Source organism: Pseudochaenichthys georgianus, chromosome 11 (assembly GCF_902827115.2).
Source record: "Pseudochaenichthys georgianus chromosome 11, fPseGeo1.2, whole genome shotgun sequence".
Classification (NCBI taxonomy): domain Eukaryota; kingdom Metazoa; phylum Chordata; class Actinopteri; order Perciformes; family Channichthyidae; genus Pseudochaenichthys; species Pseudochaenichthys georgianus.
This window is the reverse complement of record NC_047513.1, coordinates 28,724,201-28,751,078: the sequence shown is the minus strand read 5'-3', so window position 1 is coordinate 28,751,078 and position 26,878 is coordinate 28,724,201. Positions and strand designations below refer to the sequence as shown.

General features: G+C 41.9%; 1 protein-coding gene across 1 annotated transcript; it reads left to right on the top strand.

The window, feature by feature from the left end:
- Nucleotides 1-3,295: 3,295 nt before the first annotated feature.
- On the top strand, nt 3,296-6,921 carry LOC139434793 (THAP domain-containing protein 3-like). The gene is made up of 4 exons (XM_071204745.1): nt 3,296-3,434; nt 4,233-4,365; nt 5,204-5,290; nt 5,626-6,921. The coding sequence occupies exons 1-4, from the start codon at nt 3,370-3,372 to the stop codon at nt 5,632-5,634; spliced, it is 294 nt and encodes a 97-aa protein (XP_071060846.1). The 5' UTR covers nt 3,296-3,369; the 3' UTR covers nt 5,635-6,921.
- Nucleotides 6,922-26,878: the final 19,957 nt, after the last annotated feature.

The window sequence follows — 26,878 nt, the reverse complement described above, 5'->3', positions numbered from 1 at the left end:
AAGGGGGAAGGTATCTACAGTGGGCGATGACACAATGACAGGTCATGGCAGTAAAAGCTGACAAACCAGCCAAAGAAAAGACATACATTTGTATATTCCAAAGGAAGCAACTCAAATACAAAAGACAGCAGGTCCATTTCTAAATGTCTGTCGATATGGGTTTACAGTCTGAGAGCAGAAACAATGACTCTTATTAGCCGACATGACCTTTCCATATTCACTGATACAAATCCCCAGAGTCTGAATGTGAGAAAGAAGAATTAATGATAAGATAAGGAGCAAGGTGCCTTTCAGCACAGTCATCTGTTAATGCACTTATTACTGCAGGACCTGCGCAGTGTTCAACAATGTGTACAGTTGTAGGATCGACTGAAAGGCTTATGTTATGATTTGTTAAAGTTGTAGTTATAGTAAGCAAGAGTGAGAGTGGGAGCAGTGAGTGGATGAGATTCTGTGACATGAGCTGAAAAAGCTTAAAAATGTTCTTAGAACAAAACCTTACAATCTGTAGAGCTTATGTGAACCACAGACCTTATTTCAGCTTTCTAAACATAGCATTATTAGCTTAGCAAAAAGTATAAACAACGACTTGTTGATTACAACAAATATAACTTCTAAACAGTGAGCTTTAGACACGTTGGTTTAAGTAGATTACATTACTTTGAGACACAACAAGAGCAGTTTCCATGTTTCAGATCTTTCTAATAAATCAGACTGTTAGCTTGCTCCATACAACACTCTCCTCCTAGTGCAAGCAGCTTTTTACAACCCACATTAACATGTATTATTTCATTTGAGATCATTCACAGCTACACTGCGGCGATGTAATGGTTCTCATTCTCTCACAATAGCCTGCTAGGTGTCACATAGCATTTCTCAGCTATCAATCAGTAGAGGCCATGGTGTCCTGTGAGTTCACTTCAGTGTGTCTTCATGGAGCAGATGGTGTGCACGGCCTGCCAGCATCAGTCTGTGGTGCTTCAGCGGACAAAGACCGGCCAATCAGAGCCCGGCACAGAGAACTGGGGGGTGACTGTTAGTCAGCACCAGCCAAACTGTGCAGGTGTGTGTGTGTGTGTGTGTGTGTGTGTGTGTGTGTGTGTGTGTGTGTGTGTGTGTGTGTGTGTGTGTGTGTGTGTGTGTGTGTGTGTGTGTGTGTGTGTGTGTGTGTGTGTGTGTGTGTGTGTGTGTGTGTGTGTGTGTGTGTGTGTGTGTGTGTGTGTGTGCACGTGCGTGTGTGGGTGCGTGTGTGTGTGTGTGTGTGTGTGTGTGTGTGTGTGTGTGTGTGTGTGTGTGTGTGTGTGTGTGTGTGTGTGTGTGTGTGTGTGTGTGTGTGTGTGTGTGTGTGTGTGTGTGTGTGTGTGTGTGTGTGTGTGTATATGTGTGTGTGGGTGTGTATGGAGGATTTGAGTCTGGGTAAAGTATCAGCTGTGTCTGGGGAGCGAGGGTCTGGACTTTGTTTATTTTTGCTGCTGATTATCTTTTCATACATTCAGCCTTGAAAAAGTCAGATTTAGTATTCAAGTCGTTGCTTTGAAATGTGCTAACTCATTAGCATTTTTTGATGAGTTTCCAACAACAAAAAGAAACAGCTCTGCAGAAATGTCTCAAACGATCCATGGGGATTATAATCTGCTTTCTCGTAGGTTTTTCAAAACATTAAGATGTGTTTTATATATTTACAATACGTTTAGCCTAGATTAAATCATGCTTTATCCTGAGAAATAACTCTCTTGCATTGTGAAAGTATCGGGAATCTTTCTGATGGTTGCAGTCCGAGGATTGTTGCACAGGGTTAACTGCATGCTGATTCAAAGCTTTGTGATGAAACAGAGGACAAGTGGTTGCATGATGGGAAACATGGGGGGTTATTATTAATCTGTGCATCTCCTACTGGGCTGACACTGTGTCACACACACACACACACACACACACATCAGCAGCAGCTGCTCCACAGGACGCTCTCCTCTCAGACGGCGATGGAGAGGAAACCTGCTTTCAGAGGCACTCAGCCATGCTGTAGCTGGAGCTGGAAGCCTGACCCATTTTTAGTCCACACAAAAATACGGTGGTGCATCCTCCCCGCCTCCGCCCCCCGCCCGTCCTCAGAGGGTCCAATAGCAGATCAGGGAGGGTGGGAGTCCTCCATGTTTCCATCAGTTTGTGCTGTTAGTGTCCAGATAGGAAGCCTGACAGGCGTAATGTTGGGCAAAGAGGGGAGGCTGCTACATGTGCAGGTAGCCATAACACACAGATTACACACATCCATACACCATGTTAAATAAATGGGCATATATCTGTGGTCTGTGGAGTACTGTTTTGAAGCCGAGAGTTTATCATTTTGACCATCATTTTGGTTTTTGGGTGGAGCTGAAGGCCAGGAGCTGTGAGCATAACAGGGACTTAATACCAGCTGTTGGAGCCAATTTGTGTGTGTGTGTGTGTGTGTGTGTGTGTGTGTGTGTGTGTGTGTGTGTGTGTGTGTGTGTGTGTGTGTGTGTGTGTGTGTGTGTGTGTGTGTGTGTGTGTGTGTGTGAACGCGTCATCTAATCTAATCTGCGCACCTGGGAGCACGGGAGGTAATCAAGCTATATGTGGGCACAGGTGATCAGTGGGGATGAGAGGTTAGAGAGGAAGCCACACGTTTTTCAACCGTGTGCGTGATTGTTGTATGTTAACCAAGATTTTAGATAGGCCTACAAGACCATTTTAACATTGTATATACAAATAAAGCATTACAAATTACGTCATGGTGGACCTCATCCTTCACCACAACACGCGTTGGGAACTCTGGCTGCTAACCTCCATGAGTGGCTTTTTTTTATGAGCGATCGCCGCTACACTTGTTGAAAAACTGGCTCCAATGAATGAATCGGAGGATCTTGGACGGAAGAAGGAGCTGCTGCGTTCCCACCAAGCGGCAAACTCTGGGGAAGAGCCGGGAAGCCAATACGGAAGTGCCACACACTGCAGTTCATATATTGGCCGATAGGCGATGGCTGCAGAAAGGAGCAATTTCCATAGACCCCCATGTTAAAATGCCCAACTTTACAGCGGAAAAAAACATGTTTTTCTCCCTGGCTCCATACATTTTATTATCGATACAGTTAGATTCCACCTTCATGATTATGGATCTGTGAGTGAATTGTTTTCTAACGCGACCCTTTTATTTATATTAGGTTTTAACATTTTTGCATTAATTAGGGCGTGGTCACGTTGATGGACACGTACATGCCTCACTGTCAGCTATCAGCAACTTGTCCACTCTGCTAGGCTACAACCATAGAGGCTACAACGTTAGTTAGTCATAGTACTGTACTTGACCCTTTAGCTTTAGCCGTGTTCGTGGTGATATACCAGACAATTAAGATGTCGTGCTGTGCGCTTGAATGTACTAACAGAACTTCCAAGAAGTCTACTCTCAGCTTTTTTCGGTGAGTAAAATGATAATATTATACATGTTAACCCCGTTAGCAGGTGTTTGTGTGCTTGTTAGCTTAGCTTGTTATGTAGCTTATTAGCCAGCTAAGGATGTAACCCTTTATACGTGTGTGTATATATATATATATATATATATATATATATACAGTTTAGTTTATGATTCAGCCTTGGGTAAGACTTTTATAGTCTATGGCTATGACGCCCATAATGCTAAACGGGAGCAAATGTTAAAAGGGGACCCAATTATCCCAGTGGTGGGATAACCGAAGCTAACCGGAGCCGTAGCTAGCCCTTTGCGGCTCCGTTAGCTTCGGCCAGCGGCGGAGCCCGGTGTTATAACTGGAGATCAAGGAATGCAGCGAAACGCGGACTTGGTTCGCCTGCAGCCCGCTATAGTATTAGCTAAAGAAATGATGTTGAACAAGGCTTATTAAGCTGAACATCGCCACAATTGTTCTGCTATGTATCGGTACTTATTTTATTTTCTTAACGTGTGAATGACAAGCATTAAGAATAACAACAAATAGCTATTTATCTTGCATATTATCTCGTTTGATTATGAATGTAACGTTTATATAGTGGAACTACACTGTTTTATCAAAACCAAAGTGCCACGCAGTAACTTGGTAGGCCCATGCATGTATTTCAGCAGGAAATGTGCAACCTAGATTACATTTACCAACACAGACTATATAGAAATATTTGTAAAAGTTGTTCATGCGTTATTAAGTGAATATGGCATTAACCCTCCTGTTGTCTTTGGGTCGGTTTTCATGTATTTTTGAATAAAGGTTTCCTTTCGGTGATCCAGACAGGCTGGACCAGTGGGTGCTGAACATCCGGAGGAATACATGGACCCCCAACGTTTCTTCTCGCCTGTGCAGTGAACACTTTGAGAGTCATCCCTTCAGCACGGACTCATGGGTACAGATCCTTTTTTTAAAAAAATAATAACTTGGTTCCATTTGTGAGTGTAAATTGTTGTTACTAATTAAATACATGTTATACATCATACAATGCTAAATAATTGTTATGGCACAGCTTGCACATCAGTGATGAGTAATGTTCTTTTGATTAAAGGCCAAATTAAGATTTTGCCAGTTAAGTAAAGAAACATAGAAATCGATTTTTTTTGCAAACCATCACATTTCTCTTCAATGTATGCAAAGACTCTTTATCATAGATAGAGAATTGCCATTTCCCCCACATACTCTATGTTAAAAACAGATTATAGAGAATTATATTACCTTTTTTTACATTATTTTAATAGCAACATTCATTCATCTGTTGTCATCTTATAACTTATTTATCTTAACAGCTATCACTGTAAAAAAAAAAAATGATTTAAGTTAATTTTACTATACAATATTTATTTCTACATTCTGTTCTTGCATATGTCTTATTATATTTACGTGTATATAGATTTCTGCCTGCACTAATTTATTATTCTTAATTTAATTTAGAATTTATTTTATTGTTTTATGTCTTATATAACTGTTGCATTGTTGGAGGAGCTCGGGACAGATGATTTTCATTGCCATTCCCACACTGTAGCCTATGTGCATATGACATAAATCCTTTGAATCTGAATCTTGGAAACACGTAATTGTTGAATAGATTAACTGCATAGTTAACATGTTGGCCCTCTATTGTCTTTTATAATGCACTCTTACATTTAAAACAACATTATTCAAAAGAAAGTTGAATATCTACAGACCTCAAAAAGTTATTTTATGTGTTTTTGTTTATTATTTTTTATTAGGGAAGGAGATGCCTGAAAAACACTGCAGTGCCCACCATTTTCTATTTCACCAATGGCAAAGAACAACAGCCTGGAAGGAAAAGCAGGGTGAGTAGCAATGACGAGGCAAGTGACACTCCTAGTTCGACTGTTAATAGTAAGGAGGAGGTTGCAGATGTAGACCATGGTAGTGGTGAAAACAGTCTTGCTGCTGATCAGAGCAATATCATTATGATACAAGGCATGCCTGAAGAAGCCTTTGTTGTTCCACATGTGGAGCATAATGACATTCCAACAGTCAATGCTTGTGAGGAGGATGTTGGTTTGGGTAGCAGCAGCCAACAAACAGACTCCGCCTCTGTTCACTCTCACACTTGGGCTTTAAACCAAGTACTGAATAGTTTGTGCACACATTTCTAACATGTGATCTTTCTTTCATGTAGGACGCTTGAGGGAAGTTGCAATGCCTCGGCCAATGGGATGTCTTCTCCACGTGAAAGAGATTGAAGGCATCACTAATAACTTAAGACAATTTTCCAAAAGTTATGACTTGTATTGGCTTAGATAGTAATGGATTACATCTAACACTAATCAAGATCGTATTGAGAAAAATGAAAGTGTAATCCTTAGTTACATAGGAAAAGATGTAATCGGATTAGTTTTACTTTTTTTAATAATAGGGAAACTCAGGATTACAATCTTATTCAAAACCTAAAAAGAGCATATATATGTAAAATGATCAAATGGTATCTCTTCTCTGGAAGCCGTACTGTTCTGTAGGCTAATACTAATACTAATTGTGAATCTATACACCTACTGCCTGAATCTGCTTTATGGTATTATATTATACATTTTAAGTAAAAAAATCATATTAATATTTCTTCTCTCCTGTGTTTAGTTGCATTGCATTTGATATTGAGGTAATCCAAAATAAAGTTATCACGTTACATTACTTTTATATCTTGATACTCACATGAAGTTACTGGTTGTGTTTTTGGCAAGTAGCCCTCCCAACCCTGTGCATAAGTTATATCATTTTAATTACTGATACAGTTGTTGCACATCTTTAATTTATTTTCTCGTGTACTTAAGTCATAAAATGATTCGAAACCTTTACTTTTCATAAAATGCAAGATGTAACTTTCAATGTGGCTTGTGTATTTATCACATTTTCAATGTAAATAGATCTGATTAAATAAAGAGTAAAAGCACAATCTTAAATGTTGACAGTTATCATTTTCCTATGCTTATTGTTAATGTAGTGGTGTTATAAACAAAATGTTGTCCTAAAGGAAATTAAGATGTTTTTTATTTGTTGACAAAAGATTTAAAGTTGATGCTCACAACATGTGGGAACATTTATGGAGAAAAATGTTTCTATTGTAAAACAAATATTTATCTGCATACTGAACAAAACTCTCTAAAAGGTATTATCTTCTGTGACGGTACGACCCTGTAGGGATTGTGGGTATTGCACTTCATAATTACATTCTATGGTATGCTTATGACATTGATGCCAACATACATGGGACTAGGGGAGACCTTCCTGTTGTTTGCATTGTCATGATAAATGACAGCGTAGTATTCATTGTCAAGATTTGTGTTTTTAAACTTGGGACTCTTTTCAGACTGCTCCGGCTTGGGAAAAGATTTGAGCCTTAATTCGTAATGTTTTCTGTATTGTATGGTAAGCTTATCCTTTCATTTGATAGTCCCATTTGGATGTGATAGCTAACATTTTCAGTAAGCAGTAGACAAAAGAAGTGAAAATATGAATGTAATTTATTTTCAATATTTACATAAATACATAATTATTTTAACAAATAAAATAACAAAAAACATCATAACAAATACAAAATAAAAGGTTTGACAGACAGCCATGCCCAGCATGGGCCTGGAGAGCTGCAGAGTCCAATGGGGGTAAGAGGGGGGGGTGGGATGTGGGGAAGAGGAAGAGCAGCCATGTTAACAGTGTTATGGCTACAGATGTAATATCTAACTCAACATTAGCCATGACAGTCTGGGCTTAGCAAGGGCCTTAGAATACATACTCTAAAGGCCAAATCCAAAGACAGTGATACTGACATTTTAGCAGTTCACAGTCTTTGGGGGTGGTCTTTCAGGCAATTGGCTGGTGACTTAAAAAAAATATCATTTCCCCAAGGGGTGAAATGAACTCCATCTCGCAAAAACAGCCCAGGACTGTCATGTCTAATGTTGGAGTGGTCAACAATGGCACCATTTAGGCTATGAACAAAAGTAGCCATCACGCTGTTAACAAACTTCCGGGCCTTGTCAATTTTGACAGGATTTGCACCAGCCCTCCACCGGCGCCTCTGGGAGAGCATGATCTTCAAGCCAGGGTGCCGATGGTGAAGCTGGTCCAGGTCCTCCTTCATCTGGTTCAGCAACTGAACACTGGGCACATCCCCCAAGTCATTGCCGCCACAGTGGATGAGGAGGACATCCGGGCCTGCTCTTCCTCGCGGGGAGTAGGAAAAGAAAGGGAGGACACCTCTCCAGCGCAGTTCACCCCAACCGAACCAGCACACCCTCAGGTCGAGGCCAAGGTTGCTGCTGATGGTCTCTGTAGCTCTCTGGGCTCCACGCCGGACATAGCTCCCGATTATCCATACAGTCACTATGGGAGGAAAATAAATGAGAGTAACAAATGCTTCAGATCATGAGGAATATCAAATAAAGGGTTGCTCATTTTGTTCCTTTGACAATAACATACAAAATAACTATGAAATCACACCTGTATGGTTAAAAGTAACAAGAGAGCAAAACCACAAAAAACAGATTAACAGCACACAGTTTATATATATATTTATATACTGTGTGCTGTTTATCTACAATTGTGCATACATGTATATGTATAGTATGTTTGTGTGTAATGTCAACCATCCTGTAAAGTAAGCCAGGACCATCAACTTACAGGTTGTGCAGTTTGGCGTGGATCTTCTTTTTTCTTAATTCTGAAATAAATAAAAATGTTTTAATCAATATAAAAGCACCTTTCTTTTTCTACAGTCATATTTCATTAATCACATTTAATTCACGCAACACTGGCCATATCTCTGCTAGTTTACAAAGTTTAGTTACAAATGACATTTATATTAGAAAAACGGTGAAGAACTTAAAAAACAATTGTATAGTGTAGGTTCAAGAACCTTTAAATCAAAAGGACAAGTTTTGTAAAGTTACAGGGTATCTTACCTTCAGAATATGCCGGGAACGAGGAGCAGTGACCGCAAACTGGGTTGTTAGCATAGGTTGTTAGCTTAATACTTAATAGAGCATGTTAGCTTAGCTTCTTAGCCTGAGCTAGGTCTGGAACGTCACGCTCGGTGGCAGCAGGTCCCGCCCTGTCCCACCTCGGCTCCGCCTCAGCACCGCCTCTTTGCCCTTATTTGGAGCAGGCGGGAGAAGGCGGGAGTTAGACTCTGACGTCACTGTCGAGCCGTTAGTGGCCGACTCCGCCTACTAAGGGCTTCACGGCAACTCTGCAGAATCCTATGGGTGACGTCACGGACCCTACGTCCATTTATATATACAGTCTATGGTTCCCACACAGCTCCAGATGATTGCTGACATGTGAACGCGGTGAAAGCCACGAGGAACCACGGTAGGATCGTTAAGAATTGTTGCAAGCTGTGAAAGACCTTCTCATATCAGGGTAAAGGTAAATCCTGCGACAATTCTAAACTAAAACCTCACGCAGCTGCTGTGTTACTGTCAAAATGAGCCAAGAGGGGAGTCGGCCTAAAGCGCCTGCCACTCAAAGTGATGCAGAGAGTGGGCTCGGTAAAAGACAGCCTCAACTCACTGTTAAAGCATTGGAATTAAAAATAGCTTCAATTCAACATGAAAGGAATTCAAGGATAAAGAAACTGCATAAATTAACAAAGAATGTCCAACAATTGATACTTTCAAGCCAAAATGTGTCTGAGGTGGAATCCATGTGTGACATTTTTGTGAAAACAATGATCGAATTAAATGAGTTGCATGAGTCCTTGAAACCATTAATACCAGAGGATGAAGTTATAAAACAAAATGAATGGTTTGAAACACGAATGCACGGCAATGGAGAAATGATGAATACAATGAAAAGGTGGTTGCAAACTACAAAGGAGCAATTTACACATGCAAATGATGATGATGTGGTAAATGTCAATGCTGCCAGTAAGACTGTGGTAATTGATGATATCTGTCCAAATGACAGCGTTTCTAATGTAACCAGAAGAACGTGCACATCAGCTGGTCGCTCCAGCCACAGGTCCAAGATGTCATCCATCTCGTCTGCATGTATCAAGGCGGAGGCTGAAGCGGCTGCTCTCAGTGCTATGGCGGCTATCCTCAAAGAAAAACATGCACTGGAGTGTGAAGAGGACAGCCTTGCAGCAGCCAGAAAGTGTGAAGAGGAGCAGATCAGACAACGCAAGGAGTGGCTTGAATTGCAAAGTGGAATTGCTGCCCATACAGCAAAGGCCAATGTGCTCAGGTGCAGAGGATCTGAGGTTCAAAGCTCAAGGGCTGATTCAAATGGAATGAATTCATATCTAGACAGAGCCAAAAGGAAACTCTCTCTTAGACCCTCTGCTACAGAATTCATCCCACAAGGTTCAGAAGGTCAGTTCAACCCCTCACCAAAAGGGGGCAACAGAGCGGTAGTGTCAGTGGAGACTCTGCACAACGATGCAAACTTGCAGTACCATAATCCTACAGAAGAGGATAAGAACTTTGCTCTGTCAATGGGTGCGCGCCCCAAAGATTCAAACCAGCAGTTGCATCATCCATCAGTAGGTGGCAGTAACACTCTATTGCCAATGGAGGCATTCACAGCCACAACAATACCAGAAGGAAATGGATCTAAAGCCGATGAACTCAATCCCACGTCATCTCAAGTATGTCAGCAGACATTCTCTGCCACACAAGTCACTCATGATCTTGACACACATTTGGTGCAGGAAACCAACCAGCATACGGGTTCAGTGCAAAGTAACGTGAATCAAGGCAACATTATCAACATCATGCAAAGGCAAAATGATATCACAGCTCTGTTGGTGCAGCAACAGTCAACATTGTCACTGCCACCAAGAGAAATACCAACCTTTGATGGAGATCCTTTGGAGTATAGTGCATTCATACGAGCATTTGAACATGGAGTGGAAGCAAAGACTGCTACCAATGTTGATTGCCTATACTTTTTGGAACAATACACCAAGGGACAACCCAAAGAACTGGTTAAAAGCTGTCAACACATGCCACCCGACAGGGGATACCAAAGAGCAAAGACACTTTTGACAGAACGCTTTGGAAATCAACACATAATAGCCACTGCATACATGGAGCAAGCGCTTGGCTGGACACCAGTGAAAGCAGAGGATGCTAAAGCTTTGCAAGCTTTTTCTTTGTTTCTCCGTGTTTGCTGCAATGCCATGGAGGACATAAGCTACATGTCAGAGATGAATATGCCAACTAACATGCGGGCGATGATCTTAAAGTTGCCCTATAAAATGAGGGAAAGATGGAGAAACCTTGCTTACGAGCTACAGGAGAGGCAACATCGTCAAGCAAGTTTCAGTGATATTGTCAAGTTTGTTGAGCGACAAGTATCTATTGCCTCTGATCCACTGTTTGGAAACATTCAAGACACGTCCATCTCTTCACCAAAATACATAAGTGGAAACAACATATCCCAGCCTCGCAGCCGCCAGAAAGGAAGCAGTTTTGCTACTTCTGTTGAAGCTGTCAATCGTGGAACTGCACCTGAAAAGCAAAAGGAGAATAGCCTACCGTATAGGCCAAGAAGGATATCTTGTCTGCTGTGTGAAGAGGATCACAAGTTGGAGATGTGCTACAAAATGGAGAGGATGATGCACACAGAGAAAATTAGTTTTCTGAAAGAAAAGGGTGCTTGTTTTGGTTGTTTAGCTGTTGGACACATGAGTAAGGACTGCCGCAGCCGCCTGTACTGCCAAGTGTGTAATTTAAAACATCCCACTATCCTCCACATCCATTCACCGAGAAAGGAAGTCTCATCAGAGGACATACAGCACGAAACATCAACAGAGGATCACAAAGTTTCTACCAAAACATGTGGCCATATTGGGGCTGGAGGACAGGAGTGTGCCTTGCCCATTGTGCCCATTCAGATCAAGGCTACAAAAGGCAGCACAGTGATACACACTTATGCCTTCCTAGATCCTGGTAGTACGGCCACCTTTTGCTCAGAGCGACTGATGAGGGAGCTTAAGATGACAGGAAGAAAATCCAAATTCCTGTTGAGAACAATGAATCAGGAAAAGCTTGTGGGTAGTCACATCATTTCTGGGTTGGAGGTGGCTGCACTCAACAGTAACAATTACTATGAGCTACCTGATGTGTTCACACAAACTGTAATGCCTGTGACCCGTGACAACATTCCAAAACAGGAAGAGTTAAGTGCATGGCCCCACTTAAACTCTGTGAAACTTCCTGTCATTAACGCTGACGTGGAGCTGCTAATTGGAGCTAATGTCTCAAAACTCATGGAACCATGGGAGGTGGTGAACAGCAATGATGATGGACCTTATGCTGTCAGAACCCTGCTAGGGTGGGTTGTCAATGGACTGCTGAGAGGAGACCGCCAAATTGTAAACAGCTGTCCCACCATTGCAGTCAATCACATATCATTAACCAGCTTGGAGGAACTGCTGGTAAAGCAATACAACCACGACTTCAATGAGAGATCAGTTGACGAAAAGCCAGAAATGTCCAGAGAAGATGTTAAGTTTTTGGAAATCATGAAAAGTTCCGCCAACCTCACTGATGGACATTACAGTCTGAAACTACCTTTCAGAGAAGAGAAAGTTTCAATGCCAAACAATCGTCATGTTGCTGAGCAAAGGGCTTTGTGTCTTAAAAGGAAATTCAAGAAAAATCCAACATTTAACGAGGAGTATGTCAACTTTCTGGGCGATGTCATACAAAAGGGCTATGCAGAAAGAGTGCCTGAACAGGAACTGGAAGGCAGAGAAGGAAAATCACCCTAAAAAGGGAACCTTGAGAGTGGTGTTCGACTGCGGCGCAAGCTTTAAAGGGACATCACTGAATAGCAAGCTACTGCAGGGACCTGATTTGACAAACTCCTTACTTGGAGTCCTCACAAGATTCCGCCAAGAATCTGTAGCAGTAATGGCCGACATTCAAGCAATGTATCACCAGGTCAAAGTGGCAAGAAATGATGTCGACTTTCTTCGCTTCCTATGGTGGCCAAATGGTGAGCTGACACAACATCTAGCTGATTACAGGATGACTGTACATTTGTTTGGTGCAATATCATCACCCAGCTGTGCCAGTTTTGCCTTAAAGAAGACCGCAGAAGACAACAGAGCTTATTTTTCAGCACAGGTGGTTGACACCATAAAACACAACTTTTATGTGGATGATTGCTTGAAGTCTGTGTCGTCCGAGGCAGAAGCAATAGCCCTTGTGAAAGATCTGACGGCTGTATGCCACTTGGGAGGCTTTCAGCTGGTGAAATGGATCAGCAATAGCAGGTCAGTGCTAGAATCTGTTGATGTGGAAAAGAGGGCCAAGGAAGTGAAAGACCTGGATCTGGACAGAGACAGTCTCCCTGTTGAGAGGACTCTGGGACTACTCTGGTGTGTGCAAACTGACACTTTCAGATTCAAAATGGCAATCCAGGAAAAACCAATCACAAGACGGGGTATTTTGTCCATGCTGAGCTCAGTGTATGACCCTATTGGTTTTCTTGCACCTTTTACGTTACCCGCAAAGCTACTGCTGCAAAACCTGTGCAGACTAAGCTATAGCTGGGATGACCAAATACCACAAACGAATCAGCTGCAATGGGTGAAGTGGCTGGACGACCTTCAAAAGCTAAGCATGTTCAGTGTGCCAAGGTGTATCAAACCTAAAGATTTTGGACAGGCCACAAGTGCCCAACTACACCATTTTTCTGATGCCTGTGAACATGGATACGGCACAGTTTCATACCTGCGGTTGCAGAATGAACGGAAGGACATTCATCTAGCTTTCCTGCTAGGAAAAGCACGAGTTGCTCCAGTAAAGACAGTGACAATCCCGAGAATGGAATTAACAGCTGCTGTGCTTGCAGTGCGAGTTGACAAGATGCTGAAAGCTGAGCTGCAACTAGAGTTGAAAGGTTCAACCTTCTGGACGGATAGTACAACTGTACTGAAGTACATTAGGAATGAAACAAAGCGTTTTCACACCTTCGTGGCCAATAGGATTTCTGCTATAAGAGATGCCACTGATATCTCACAATGGAGGTACGTTGGTACGAAGCAAAATCCAGCAGATGAGGCATCTCGTGGCATGAAAGCTGAGCATCTTCTTACTGGCAGCAGATGGATTCGTGGCCCAGAGTTTCTTTTCGAGAATGAGAGAGAGTGGCCTGTGAATATCGTGGAATGTGCTTCTGTCAGCGATGAAGACACGGAGGTCAAAGGTGAGGCGACAGTGAACGCCATCATCGTCAAGGATGGACAGACTACAACAAACCACATGATAACCTACTTCTTATCATGGACAAGGCTGAAAACATCCGTTGCATGGCTTCTGCGGGTTAAAAGGACGTTGCAGATGTTGAGTAAAAAACGAAAGGATATACAGGCATCTGCGTTAAGCAATGGACTTGATATGACTCACCATAAGAACACAGTTAAAAAGGAGATGCAAAGATTCAGAGCCACACTGGGTGGTCAAACCTTGTCCATGGATGATATTGACACAGCAGAGAGAGCCATCATTCAATTCTGTCAAATGGAAAGGTTTAATGACGAAATCACTTCGTTGCAAGGAATAAAGTCTGGAGTGAGCAAACAGAGTCACATTTATAAACTTGATCCAGTGATAGACAATGGCCTTTTAAGAGTGGGAGGAAGGCTCAGCAAATCAGCAATGCCTAATGACGTGAAACACCCAGTCATTCTCTCTAAAGATCAACACATCTCCACTCTCATCTTACGCCACATTCACGAACAGCTTGGACATTGTGGAAGAAATCATCTGCTTTCTAGACTTCGGCAGAAGTATTGGATCACCAACAGCAATGCTTCTGCCAGGAAAATTATTTCTTCCTGCACTGTCTGTAGGCGTGATCGTGGAAAGCTGGGTGAACAAAAGATGGCAGATTTGCCAAAAGACAGACTTCAGCCTCACCTTCCACCATTCACGAATGTGGGTGTAGACTATTTTGGCCCATTTGAGGTGAAAGTAGGCCGCAGCCTCTGCAAACGGTACGGGGTTATCTTCACTTGCATGGCCAGCCGTGCAGTGCATCTGGAAATTGCCTACTCATTAGACACCAGCTCTTGCATAAATGCCATACGAAGATTCATTTCTAGAAGAGGCCAAGTTTCATGCATCAGATCAGATAACGGAACCAACTTTGTGGGAGCAGAACGTGAACTGAGAGAAGCTCTGTGTGCTCTGGATCAGAAGAAAATTCAAAGTTCACTACTTCAGTCAGGAGTTAAGTGGAGCTTTAATACTCCTGCTGCATCACATCATGGAGGAGTATGGGAGAGGATCATTCGTATGGTCAGAAAGGTGCTTAACTCTGTTCTTCACCAGCAAAATGTGGATGATGAGAGACTACACACTCTTCTGTGTGAGGTTGAAGCCATTCTCAATGACCGTCCCATTACAAAGTTCTCGGATGATCCTAATGATCTTGAACCATTGACTCCCAATCATTTGCTCTTGCTTAAAGGAAAACCTGCTCTACCTCCTGGACTGTTTGAGAAAGGCGACCTGTACACCAAACGACGTTGGAGGCAAGTTCAGTTCCTGGCAGATCTCTTTTGGCGCAGATGGATCCGGGAGTACTTGCCACTGTTACAGGAACGTCAACGGTGGACAAAGGAGAAGAGGAGTTTCGTCACAGGAGACATCGTCATCATTGCAGACTCTACTGCTCCCCGTGGATCTTGGTTGCTAGGGAAAATACTCCAGACCTTTCCTGACGCACATGGACTGGTGCGGTCTGTTAAAGTCCAGACAAAATGCAGTATACTGGAACGACCAGTCACCAAGATCTGTCTTCTGCAGGAAGCTGAATGAATAACTGACATAGATCCCTATGTTCGGATTACTTTTTTTTTTTTTTTTTTTTTTTGGACCCTTTTTGACTGACAGTATGGACTGAGACACTCTCGTGCCCTTTATTAATAATTGACTCCACTAGTGTTTTGGTGTAATTGTCACTTTATTATACAGTCACAATTAGGGGCCGGTGTGTTGGAGCCAATTTGTGTGTGTGTGTGTGTGTGTGTGAACGCGTCATCTAATCTAATCTGCGCACCTGGGAGCACGGGAGGTAATCAAGCTATATGTGGGCACAGGTGATCAGTGGGGATGAGAGGTTAGAGAGGAAGCCACACGTTTTTCAACCGTGTTGACCGTGTGCGTGATTGTTGTATGTTAACCAAGATTTTAGATAGGCCTACAAGACCATTTTAACATTGTATATACAAATAAAGCATTACAAATTACGTCATGGTGGACCTCATCCTTCACCACAACACGCGTTGGGAACTCTGGCTGCTAACCTCCATGAGTGGCTTTTTTTTATGAGCGATCGCCGCTACACCAGCTAATGGGCAAGCTCGGGCATTTAATTCCACTTATCTGTATTTTTAAATTGGCTTCTAAATTAGGCTTGTTTGTAGTGTATAAAAAAATTGGACTACTGATTTACTGACAATACGTGAAAGCAGCAGAAATCTCATGTTTTTTTGTACCAGGCTGTAAACATGTTACTTGCTGCTGTTAGGCATTCTACCATAAGTGTTAGCTATTGGTTCATCCTTAGCCCCGGAGGTAAAGTCATATAACACGCAAGGTTTTAGGAAGAAAAACAGCCACATGCTGCTCGTGATGAACTCTGATAAGGTACAACACTGATCCACAGGGAGCACAAAATCCTTTTTTGTAAATATTGCATGAAAGACGACACGGTCCATCCTCTGTTATCGCTGAATCCAAAGAGAAGTCATGTTTACATGTAGTGATAATTTGTATGTAACTGTGAGATTACATAATCTCAGTTGCTCTCCTCTCTGGGTTGCAGGCTGTCGAGAAGTGGCTTCAGCATCCCAGCCCCCAGCCCGTGTGTGTGTGTGTGTGTGTGTGTGTGTGTGTGTGTGTGTGTGTGTGTGTGTGTGTGTGTGTGTGTGTGTGTGTGTGTGTGTGTGTGTGTGTGTGTGTGTGTGTGTGTGTGTGTGTGTGTGTGTGTGTGTGTGTGTGTGTGTGTGTGTGTGTGTGTGTGTGTGTGTGTGTGTGTGTGTGTGTGTGTCTGTGTGTGTGTGTGTGTGTGTGTGTGTGTGTGTGTGTGTGTGTGTGTGTGTGTGTGTGTGTGTGTGTGTGTGTGTGTGTGTGTGTGTGTGTGTGTGTGTGTGTGTGTGTGTCCTCACATACATAATGTACAGTAGGAATCTGTTGTGTTATTTACTGCAAATAAGGGAGGCATTTGTGATTGTTATCTTAAAGGGGACCTATCATGCAAAATGCACTTTTTGATGTCTTTTATACATACATATCAGGGTTTCCGTTAGCCGGTAATTACCGGTTTTTAGCTGGTAACATTTATAAAAAAACGGTAAATTCAAAACCTGACGGTCAAAATGTCTGGTAATAATTAGGGAGGCTCCGATCGATCGGCCGCCGGTCATTATCGGCCGATATTCACTCTTAATAGTTTGATCGGTGCTCTCTATAAAGGCCGATCAGGAGAGCTGGATCTGATCGATATGGGCATAAACGCGAGTGAAGTGTAACCGGACCCGAGAGAGAGATCAGATCAGCTGCTGAGTCTGACGGAGACACGCAGCTCTGCAGAATCACCTGAAGCCCCGCCCCCTGTTTAGCGCGCTGCAGGAGCTGCTTAAGAAACTGACTGCTGTCAGGAGAGAGAGGGAGGGAGAGGGGAAAAGAGAGGCTCCGTTTCTCCCGTGTTATTATTCAAAGTTAATGTAAACTTCTGAATAATGTACGTTATCTACTACAAGTAGTTTGTTTGAATGTAATAATTATGTTGTTTGTGGAATCATTTATTGAAAAATGTATCTGAATTTTTTTCAATCTGTTACGATTATAAACTGAAGCAATATCAAAATGAGCCCCGTGAACTGAGTTTTAAACATCAGCATATCTGCTCATAGTCCGGTAATTACCTGCGGAAACTCTGCTACACAACTATTATTATTATTATTGAAATATGACCGGTAAGTTTCAAATTTGTCCGGTAAAATAAAATCTGCCCGGACATTTGACCGTCGAGAAAAAATCCTAGCAGAAACCCTGATACATATGTGTCCCCGGTGTGTCGGGGAACTCACGCAGCGTCAGAAAATAAAACCCTCTCTCTTTTCCTCCGTACCCAAATCTCTAAAATGGGGGAACAACGAGCTGATCCAGATTTGCGTCCGATATGATGTAATATCGGAAATGTGGACCCACAGCACTATCAGAAACGTTGCTATCAGAAACAATGCCCGACTGTTTTGGCCGTCATATGGTCGGTGTTTACATTAGCATCGCTAACAATCAGAGTTAACCTGTACTGGAGAGCATGTGTGTGAAGAAGCAGGAAATAAAAAGGAACTCACCTTGTGGATCTAACTGCAGCATTTGATACCGTCGACCATGACATCCTACTCCACCGTCTTCACACTATAATTGGACTCTCTGACTCTGCCTTAAACTGGTTCACCTCCTATCTCACCGGGAGGCCTGAGCACGTCACCTTGGGAGCGGCTAAATCAAGAACTCACTCTGTGACTTGCGGTGTCCCCCAAGGATCAGTCCTCGGCCCCACCCTTTTCACCATATACATATCCCCCCTTGGTCGTGTCATCAGCCGGCATGGAATATCTTTCCATTGCTATGCTGATGACACACAGCTCTACATCAGAACAAACCCAACCCCCTCTGCACCTCTGCCATCATCCACAATAACCACATTCCTGGAGGAGATAAAGGTGTGGATGAAGCACAACTTCCTCCAGCTAAACAGCTCCAAGACTGAAGCCATTCTTATTGGCACTCCACATCAGGTCCGTTCATCCGCCATCACCAGCATCACCTTCTCCGGTCAGAACGTTCCACTCTCACCAACGGTTACCAATATGGGAGTTAAAATGGATCCTCACCTGAACTTTGAGGCCCACATCAAGCAAATATGCAAGACCTCGTTCTACCACCTGAGAAATATTGCGAAACTCCGTCTCCGCCCCACACTCAGTCTGCCAGGTGCTGAAAAACTTGTCCACGCCTTTGTCTCCTTCAGGCACTGTAGTGCACTTCTCATTGGGATTCCTAGCAAGAACATCCAGAAGCTGCAATACATCCAAAACACCGCTGCTAGGATCCTGATGAGAGTGCGGAAGTACGAACACATCACACCCAGCGCCATATAGAGAGAAGAGTTACGACAGCGGAAGACCAAAATGCTTGATCGTCACGTGGTTCAGGGAGACTCAATAGTTCCCCGGAAGTTCGTGGTGGGACATTTGAATGCATGATTACCGGAGATAGAACTACGATTTTTGGTAATATGTAGTGAATAAAGGTTTTGATTTGCAACAGATCGATGTGTATGTAGTTACATCAATATTTGAAAAAGTTAAAAGCTAATATTTGATGATTAAGATAAAATAAGAAGTACTTTATTGATACCAATTTCGGAAATGTTTGCTTTGCAGCAGCAAAAGACAAGGCATTGCACATAAGACAGTTAAAAGACTAAACTAAACTAAATTAAACAATCGAAAATGTAAACATCTCAAATAGAAATAAAATAGCAGAAAATATACATAGTGTGAACAGCTATTTTACCTGTTAACATATACATGTTAGGCTAACGTTGCCTTGGTTACAGACAGAGCCTGTTGCTGTTGTTTATTGCTTTGAATTGTTTAAAACAAATATTATCTTCTTAAACGGTAGTCAGGAGCATCACTTCCTAATGTTTGATACATTTAGAGGGAGGGAAGGAAGGCTTCAAAATTCAGATTAGATTAATTTCTACAATTTCTTTAATTCACGGTGGTTTCAGTAATCCCCTGGTAATTGAGGACATAAGTAATCTAAATGACTAATGTCTTCTTTATGACTTTCAGAAAGGACAGGAGACCGACAGGTGCCTATCAATGATTGTCAACTGACAGTAAATAAATGGAATTCAATAAACATTGAATAGCATGTCATGCAGTTTGTCTGAGCCTTCTCCTCCGTGTTGTCCTGGCATATCTTCTCCCCCATGGGTTGCTGTGCTGCCGGGGGATGCTCCAAGCGCTCAGAGAAAGGAGTATGAACGTACGGCTTCCCCACTGACACAGAGAGGAGGAAAGAATGGCTGGCTCAAGTCAGCAGGAGCAATTTAACTATCACAAAAGACAACAACAGCAACAAAGCATGTGAGGTAATCATATTTTTCACAAAACAAAGACCACACCATTGGGAAGCTTAACGTCTGTTTAATCAAAATAAGGAACAGGGAGAGGCTTGCAAAGCTCTGGGAGTTGAGACTCAGGTGCAGGGTGAGGGTCTCATTGCAGGTATTCAGGCTCCATTGAATCCCCCTGGGGTTCTTGTGCTGAAAGAGGGAGACAGGAGAAAGGGTTAGATACATCTAGCAACCGATAGGATGGGAAATTGCTGACCTATTTTAAACTTACCTTGTGTTTTCACTCTCACTTAAGTCCCTCTCCCTTTGCCATCAATCCAAAATCAGCTGAGCTGCAACATAATACAGACAGGTAATAATCAACAGAATCACAAAGACATAATATGGCTATGCTAAAAACACTCACCCATAAATTACGTTTTTGTTTACTGTTTGGAAGTCTCAAATATCCACTCTAAATCCATATCAATAGCGATGTATCACAAAAATAGCTCTCTTCCTTATTATTGTGTAACGTTAACTATATTATACTAGCTTGAACTCCAAGATGGATATCCTTTCACCACCTCCACCCACTACAATCACACGCCCCAATTTTATATTGAACTAATATGTAACTCCCTCCACCCCGGATCAAAGCACGTGAAGAAGCCCCTTTTCTCTAATTCCACAACGTTGGAGGAAATAACGTGAGGAGAACGGATTAATAAACTGTTCGTGGTTAATGTGTGTTGCTAACTTTATCCGGCATCCTAGCCTAATCTGTTATCTGTAAACGTTAAATATACTGATTGAAGGGATAATCCACTAACATCCTTTAATACACGTGTAGTTAATTTGATTCAGATGTTCTGATAATATCCGCAATATAAATCTTTAAACGTCTTCTTACCTTCAAAAGTCCATCACGAACGGTCTATTATGCTGCAACCATAGACTGCTAGCCGCAGATCCTCTCAACGCTAACTTCCGGGGAACTATTGAGAGGCTCCACGATCCGCCTTTGCTGTAAAGAACTGGTCCATTCTTTCACACACAGTGACGTCACGAGCTACCCACAACGCAACGCGCGCCATATATATATATATAAATACGCCATTTTCCTGGTGGTGCAAATATCCTGGAGGTGCAAATATAAACAGCTAGCTAACGTAGCCAGGCAGAGCGCACTAGGTTTTTTTTCTGAATTAACGACCGAAGAAATCGCTGCATGTCTTCGGATTACATCTCTGGACTTGAGGGGTGTGCTCTAGGTCGTTACCAGCGTAAACTAGAGCTGTGGTTGTCGGATTGCCCTTACAGACTGCCTGCAGATGTATGGAAAAACGACCTTCGAAAGTGGCCTTCGTCGATTTTGGCTGCATCTACGTCTAATTTCTGGAAACACCAGGGGGGTATACTATGAAGCAGGATTTTCGCTTAGCCATCTAAATTCAGGGAAAACTCCGGCTTTCCGGTCCTACGAAGCTGGTTCTCTTTTTAGCAGGCTAGATCTCCATGGTAACTTATGCTTCGCGGCTAACCTGGTCGGGACCAGGTTAGGTTGCAGGCTAAGAGATCAACTCAGTGAAAGCACCGCCTGCTGACCAATCAGAGCTCAGTGTGCGGAGGTTAAAGCGATCAAGTCATATTACAGGAGAAAGGAAATACAGAAAAGCTGCCGTTGCAGGAAAGACGGCCGGCAAAAATCACCGACTGTGTGAACGTGAACATGAATAGAATATCACCTCCATCTTCAGAGCAATCTGACTATTATAACATTAGCGTTAAGAAAGCTTACTTAAATATCTGCCACAACATAAGTACACTGAGTGCTGACGTCGATGTGTCCCATTATCATTCATATCACATCATATCACATCATAATGTATCATATATCTCCTTATCTGAGTCAGCTGAGCCGTATCTGGCCGTGCAACACTCACAGTGTCACAGACTGTATGCAGAAGTATTATTTTAAGCATCACATTAAGTTGACGAAACACTCGAGACAAATGTAATTAAAGTCAGATCGTGTTTTAGACGGGCAGTGATATCATAAACCTGTTAATGTACGCATTCAAACACGTGTTCTGTTCCAGCTGTATTCACCTTGCAGGTGCAGCTCTGTGGCTTTTATCCTGGATAAAGTGTTTAAGTCATGGATGTTTAAAGTTTAACTTCTTCATTTTTGACTAGTATTAAAGTTCACTTTTCATTCAGGAAGTATGACGCTGCGCTGTCAGTATGCTTCTCCATGTTTGTGATTGGTCGAATGCTCCAAATACCACCCCTTTCATGTGAACGCGCACCTAACTAGATAGGACACGGCTGGCTTGAGCGATCCACTTGATAACCAGCGTCGTAGTACCGTTTAGCGAGAGCACGTATGTTTTGGATTAGGCCAACCGGCTAACTCAAACATATCCAGGTTAGGTTGAACCAGGTTCGCAGTATAGGCCCCAGGTGAATACCCCACTTGTCACAATAATATTATCATGCCATTGCATATATGTGGTATTTTAGAGTTGACTAGATATTGATTAAGGCAATAGACTATGATATTCAGTACAGGAAGCTTAGCAACACCTAGAAGGTGTACGGCTAAACCCTTGGCCTGCTTGCACCTCGCGTAAAATGGCAGATACTGGAAGTACGGTGTCGCCCTCGGCCCAATACCCGTATGTGTGTGTGAAAGAATTGGAGTGAACGGAGATGTCGTAACTCTTCTATTACATGGCTCTGATCACACCCATTCCCAAATCACTGCACTGGCTCCCGGTCTCACTCCGGATTGACTACAAAATCACCCTCTTCACTCATCAGTGCATACAGTATATGGAAATGCTCCCTCCTACATCAAGGAATTGCTCACCCCACAAACCTCCACGAGGAACCTACGTTCAGTTAAGGCAAACCTCCTCATCCCACCAAGGACACAACTGAAGACCATGCTCCGCTGCTCCGAGACTGTGGAATGCCCTCCCAAACCAGCTGAGGACACCACAGACTGTGGAGGCTTTCAAAAAAGGCCTAAAAACGCATCTTTTTAGAATAGCCTTTAACTAGATTTTTAAATCCCCCACATTATGCCATGCCGCCATGAATGTCACAGCTTTTATTATATTGTTTTTTATTGTTTTTGTTGTTTTTGTTTCAGCCTTTTTTATTTTGTAGCACTTTGAGTTTTGTTTACGCAAATGAAAAGTGCGCTTATAAATAAAATATATTATTATTATTATTATAACCTGCAAGAGAGAAAGCCTTTGAGCTCCATACTGTTATCCTTGATAATCCATGATATGATGTTTCATCACGGCAGTATTTAGTTTCGACAGTAGCTGCCGGGTCCCGCATGAGCTCAGCCCCCTCCTTTTCTAAAGCTTTATTCCCTGAATCAGCACTTTTGAAACAGGAAGTGAAATAGAGGGATATGAGGCGTGGCTAGAACGGGTGATCTGTTTGGTATTTTGAGCAAAACACTTCATAGACATGTTTTTTATATATTTGTATATATCTGAGGCCTATGCTATTGCCTAAAGATATCATTATAGGTGACCTTTAAATAAATGTGGAAACATTTGTGACCTGCCAAATAATACTTGGAATAATTCATATCGGTTTTTTTAAATATCAAAACAAGTACATAGCAACGCAAATAATCTACATTTAACACATGTTTCTTTTTATTTAATATCATTTTGGACATTGCACACCAAGTAATATTCACAAAACTAAAAGTATTTACCAGAAAGAAAAGTAATACTTATAATGAAGAAAATAATAATAGTAATAATGACATTAAAATGACTTTTAGTGGCGTTCTCTTCTAGTTAAACTGAAATCTAGATATCCAGATGTGATCATAAACCAGGTGCTCAGACTTAAAGGAGCAGTCAGAGTCTTGTGCCAAACCTTTATTGTATCCCTAAATCTCCTCCAGACAGCGCTCACATCATGAGGGCTAAACTGATCTGCTGGACAGTGAGATCAAGCTGCGCTCCTCATGCAGGCATCTGGCCTGTTTGAGAGGGTGTTGCTAAAATTATTTTAGGATAACACTAATCGCTCAGATTGGGATTATGATTATAACTCACCAGCACACAAACAGAGGTCCCGCCATAGTTCAGGACTAAAATAAACATTAAAGTAGACCAATAAATTTCATTAGGCCAACATATTAATAAAAATACATTTAATACAATTATTATTACTGTATGACATTCCTGAAAACAATTAGAGTTTCTACATTTATATATTTACTCGTACTAATCATAGACTGTATATATAGGTACTAATACACCACTTTATATATTTATTTAAATATATACATTTGTACATATTTATTGTTGTTATGTAAAACGTGTAGTTTATTATTTTATTTAATATTTTTGTAGCAGATTGTTTATTTAAATGTGTTTGTTAATATGAATAGTTTATTTAATTTAAATGTTTTCTAATCTTTTTTGCACATTTTTTAACGTTAACTTTTTATATTTACCTATGTATTTTTATTTTTGTATCCTTCATTGCACATTTTTATTTTAAATTCTTACATTTTTTATATAAATATTTTGTTTTTATTTATTTAATATTTTAGTGAATATGTTGACATTAACTTGTTTTTTGTTTCATTGTTTCATTGTATTTTATTTTATCTTATTTAATTATATAGATCTGTTTATATGAGTTTTTAATTTCAGTGTAAATTATTTTTTATGTAATTATAAAATGAAGCACCTGTGACAAAACCCAATTTCCCCTGGAATAAATCAAGTACTTTTTATTTTTCAATCAGAAGAAACCATTAACAATTTATATTGTAGTTCTAAAACTCATTTTAAAATCAGATTTCCAGCTTCAGAATAAATCTCCATTGACTCGCATGTTTCCTGCAGCTCCAGCGTCATCAGCGATCCTCTCTGCAGGTCCTCTTTGTTGCCCCCCCCCCCCTCTCTGTCCCGGGGTTACATCACAGTCCCAGAGGAGCTCTGATTCAGCACCAAGTGTACAGTATGCCCTCACCCTGCATCACTTTCCAGGCAGTGGTTACTCCATATCTCTAATGCATCCCCCCCTCATCGCTCCTCCTCCCAACCACATGCCCACCCAGAGAAAACTGGGAGAAGAAAAGATAAGATACAATAAAATACAAATATTAATAAAAACATGAAGCGTTTGAGTAAAAATATGCAGTTAAAAAAAAAGAAGTGGATTATAAATCATACAAATATTCATAACATTCATGTACACATTTGAAAAAAAATTTTTATCAGAAAATACAAATATGTATACAAGCATAGGAAGTTTAAGTTAAACATTTCCATAAAATACCAAATAAAATACAATAGTCTTTAAAAGTGTGCAATAAAAAGATAGAATAAAATTGCCCACCCTGACGCTCCCCTCACCCCACCCATCCGGGGCTCAGTCTGCTTTCCCTGTGCAGAAAACAAGCGTTCCCATGTGTGCAAAGCTCCAATTTCACCGCTGGCTGTGCCTCGGACAACTTACTGTAAAACATCAGGGCGACACCTCCATCAAATATTTATGAAAAGCATGAATATGGAGGAGGACATCAAAGCTTTACCTACTAGGCTTTACAGTTTTTACAGACTGGTTTGCTTTCCTTTTTCAGGTCAGAGAAATAGTCTCCAAGTTGTGTATTCATCTCATATATGACATACTAGGAAATGTATTAGCTATTGATATACAGTGAGCTGTTAGGTGATTTGAGATGGGGTTCCTTGTCAATCAGAAGACACCATTTCCAGAATATTGCATACAAACATGACACAGACTAATGTATGATAATGCATTACCTTTAGCTAGGTATATTACTGGAAAATGATGGTATATTTGATTTAAATGTTACATCGGACAGTGCGGATAGCATTCAACATACCTTCAGTTGATATACAGTAATAGATCTTAATAGTCTACTGTCAAAAACTGCTGATGAGGCAAAGCCACCACAGCCATTACCCTATTTTACACTAGAATGCATTATTAATCCAGTCATTTAAAGTAAAGCTAATCAACCGCTCCTAAATGCTTTGTTCCCTCTCATGTGAGCTGTACAGATACAGTGACATACATTGTGGCTCTTTGTGAGCAAATGAAAAAGATGTATATCTCAGCGCTGTCCCTGCTGCTGCGAGTGTCTCTCTGTTGGAGCTCTTCCGGGGGAAAACCCCAAACAGGACTATAATTGGGTGCAGGGCCGTCCCTCCCTTCAGGCCGATCATGCAGACTGCGTGGGGCCTCACCTTGCGGAGGGGGCCTCATGTTGGCCAGGGACGGCCCTGATTGTGTGCAGACTGAGCAGACATCACAGTAGGGGGGGGAGGGGTGGAGGGTGCAGACAGAGGGTGAAAAGAGGAGCTGCAGAACAGGCAGTATGAGAGAAATAAAGAGCTTTTTGAACATTAAAACATGGAGACATGTCCCAGTAGAGACACTACATACACACCTGAACATAAAACAGTGATTGTTCTTGGTTCATCGCGCTCTGCCCTCTAAAGCACCGTCTGCAGAGTTTAGCTTACTCCAGTGACCTTTACCGTGCACAGAGAATATTGATGAGATGAAACAGGGAAGGGTCTATGCTCCCATATCTGCAGTGAGATCAGACTTCAGCCGGTAGATAAAGGAGGGGTCAGCATTTAGGGATGGGGAAGGTCGGCCCCTTTTATCAGAGTAAAGATTTTGGAAATATGCGTACCAAGGAAAGGTAAAGAGGAGGTAGGCCACAGGAAAACTGGGTCAGACTCTTTCATCTTATTCAGAGAGAGTGATGCTGCTGAGCTGTCTGACACAGAGCTACGAAGAGAAAGGAGTGTGTGTGTGTGTGTGTGTGTGTGTGTGTGTGTGTGTGTGTGTGTGTGTGTGTGTGTGTGTGTGTGTGTGTGTGTGTGTGTGTGTGTGTGTGTGTGTGTGTGTGTGTGTGTGTGTGTGTGTGTGTGTGTGTGTGTGTGTGTGTGTGTGTGTGTGTGTGTGTGTGTGTGTGTGTGATGCCAGGCTTACGCTGCCAGTCTCCGCCCCGTCACTGCTAGGATGATGTCATATGTCTGTGTGTGTGTGTGTGTGTGTGTGTGTGTGTGTGTGTGTGTGTGTGTGTGTGTGTGTGTGTGTGTGTGTGTGTGTGTGTGTGTGTGTGTGTGTGTGTGTGTGTGTGTGTGTGTGTGTGTGTGTGTGTGTGTGTGTGTGTGTGTGTGTGGTCTTGTGATCCGTCGCGGGACAAAGAATGAAAACGCTGCCAATAGATGCAGCACAAG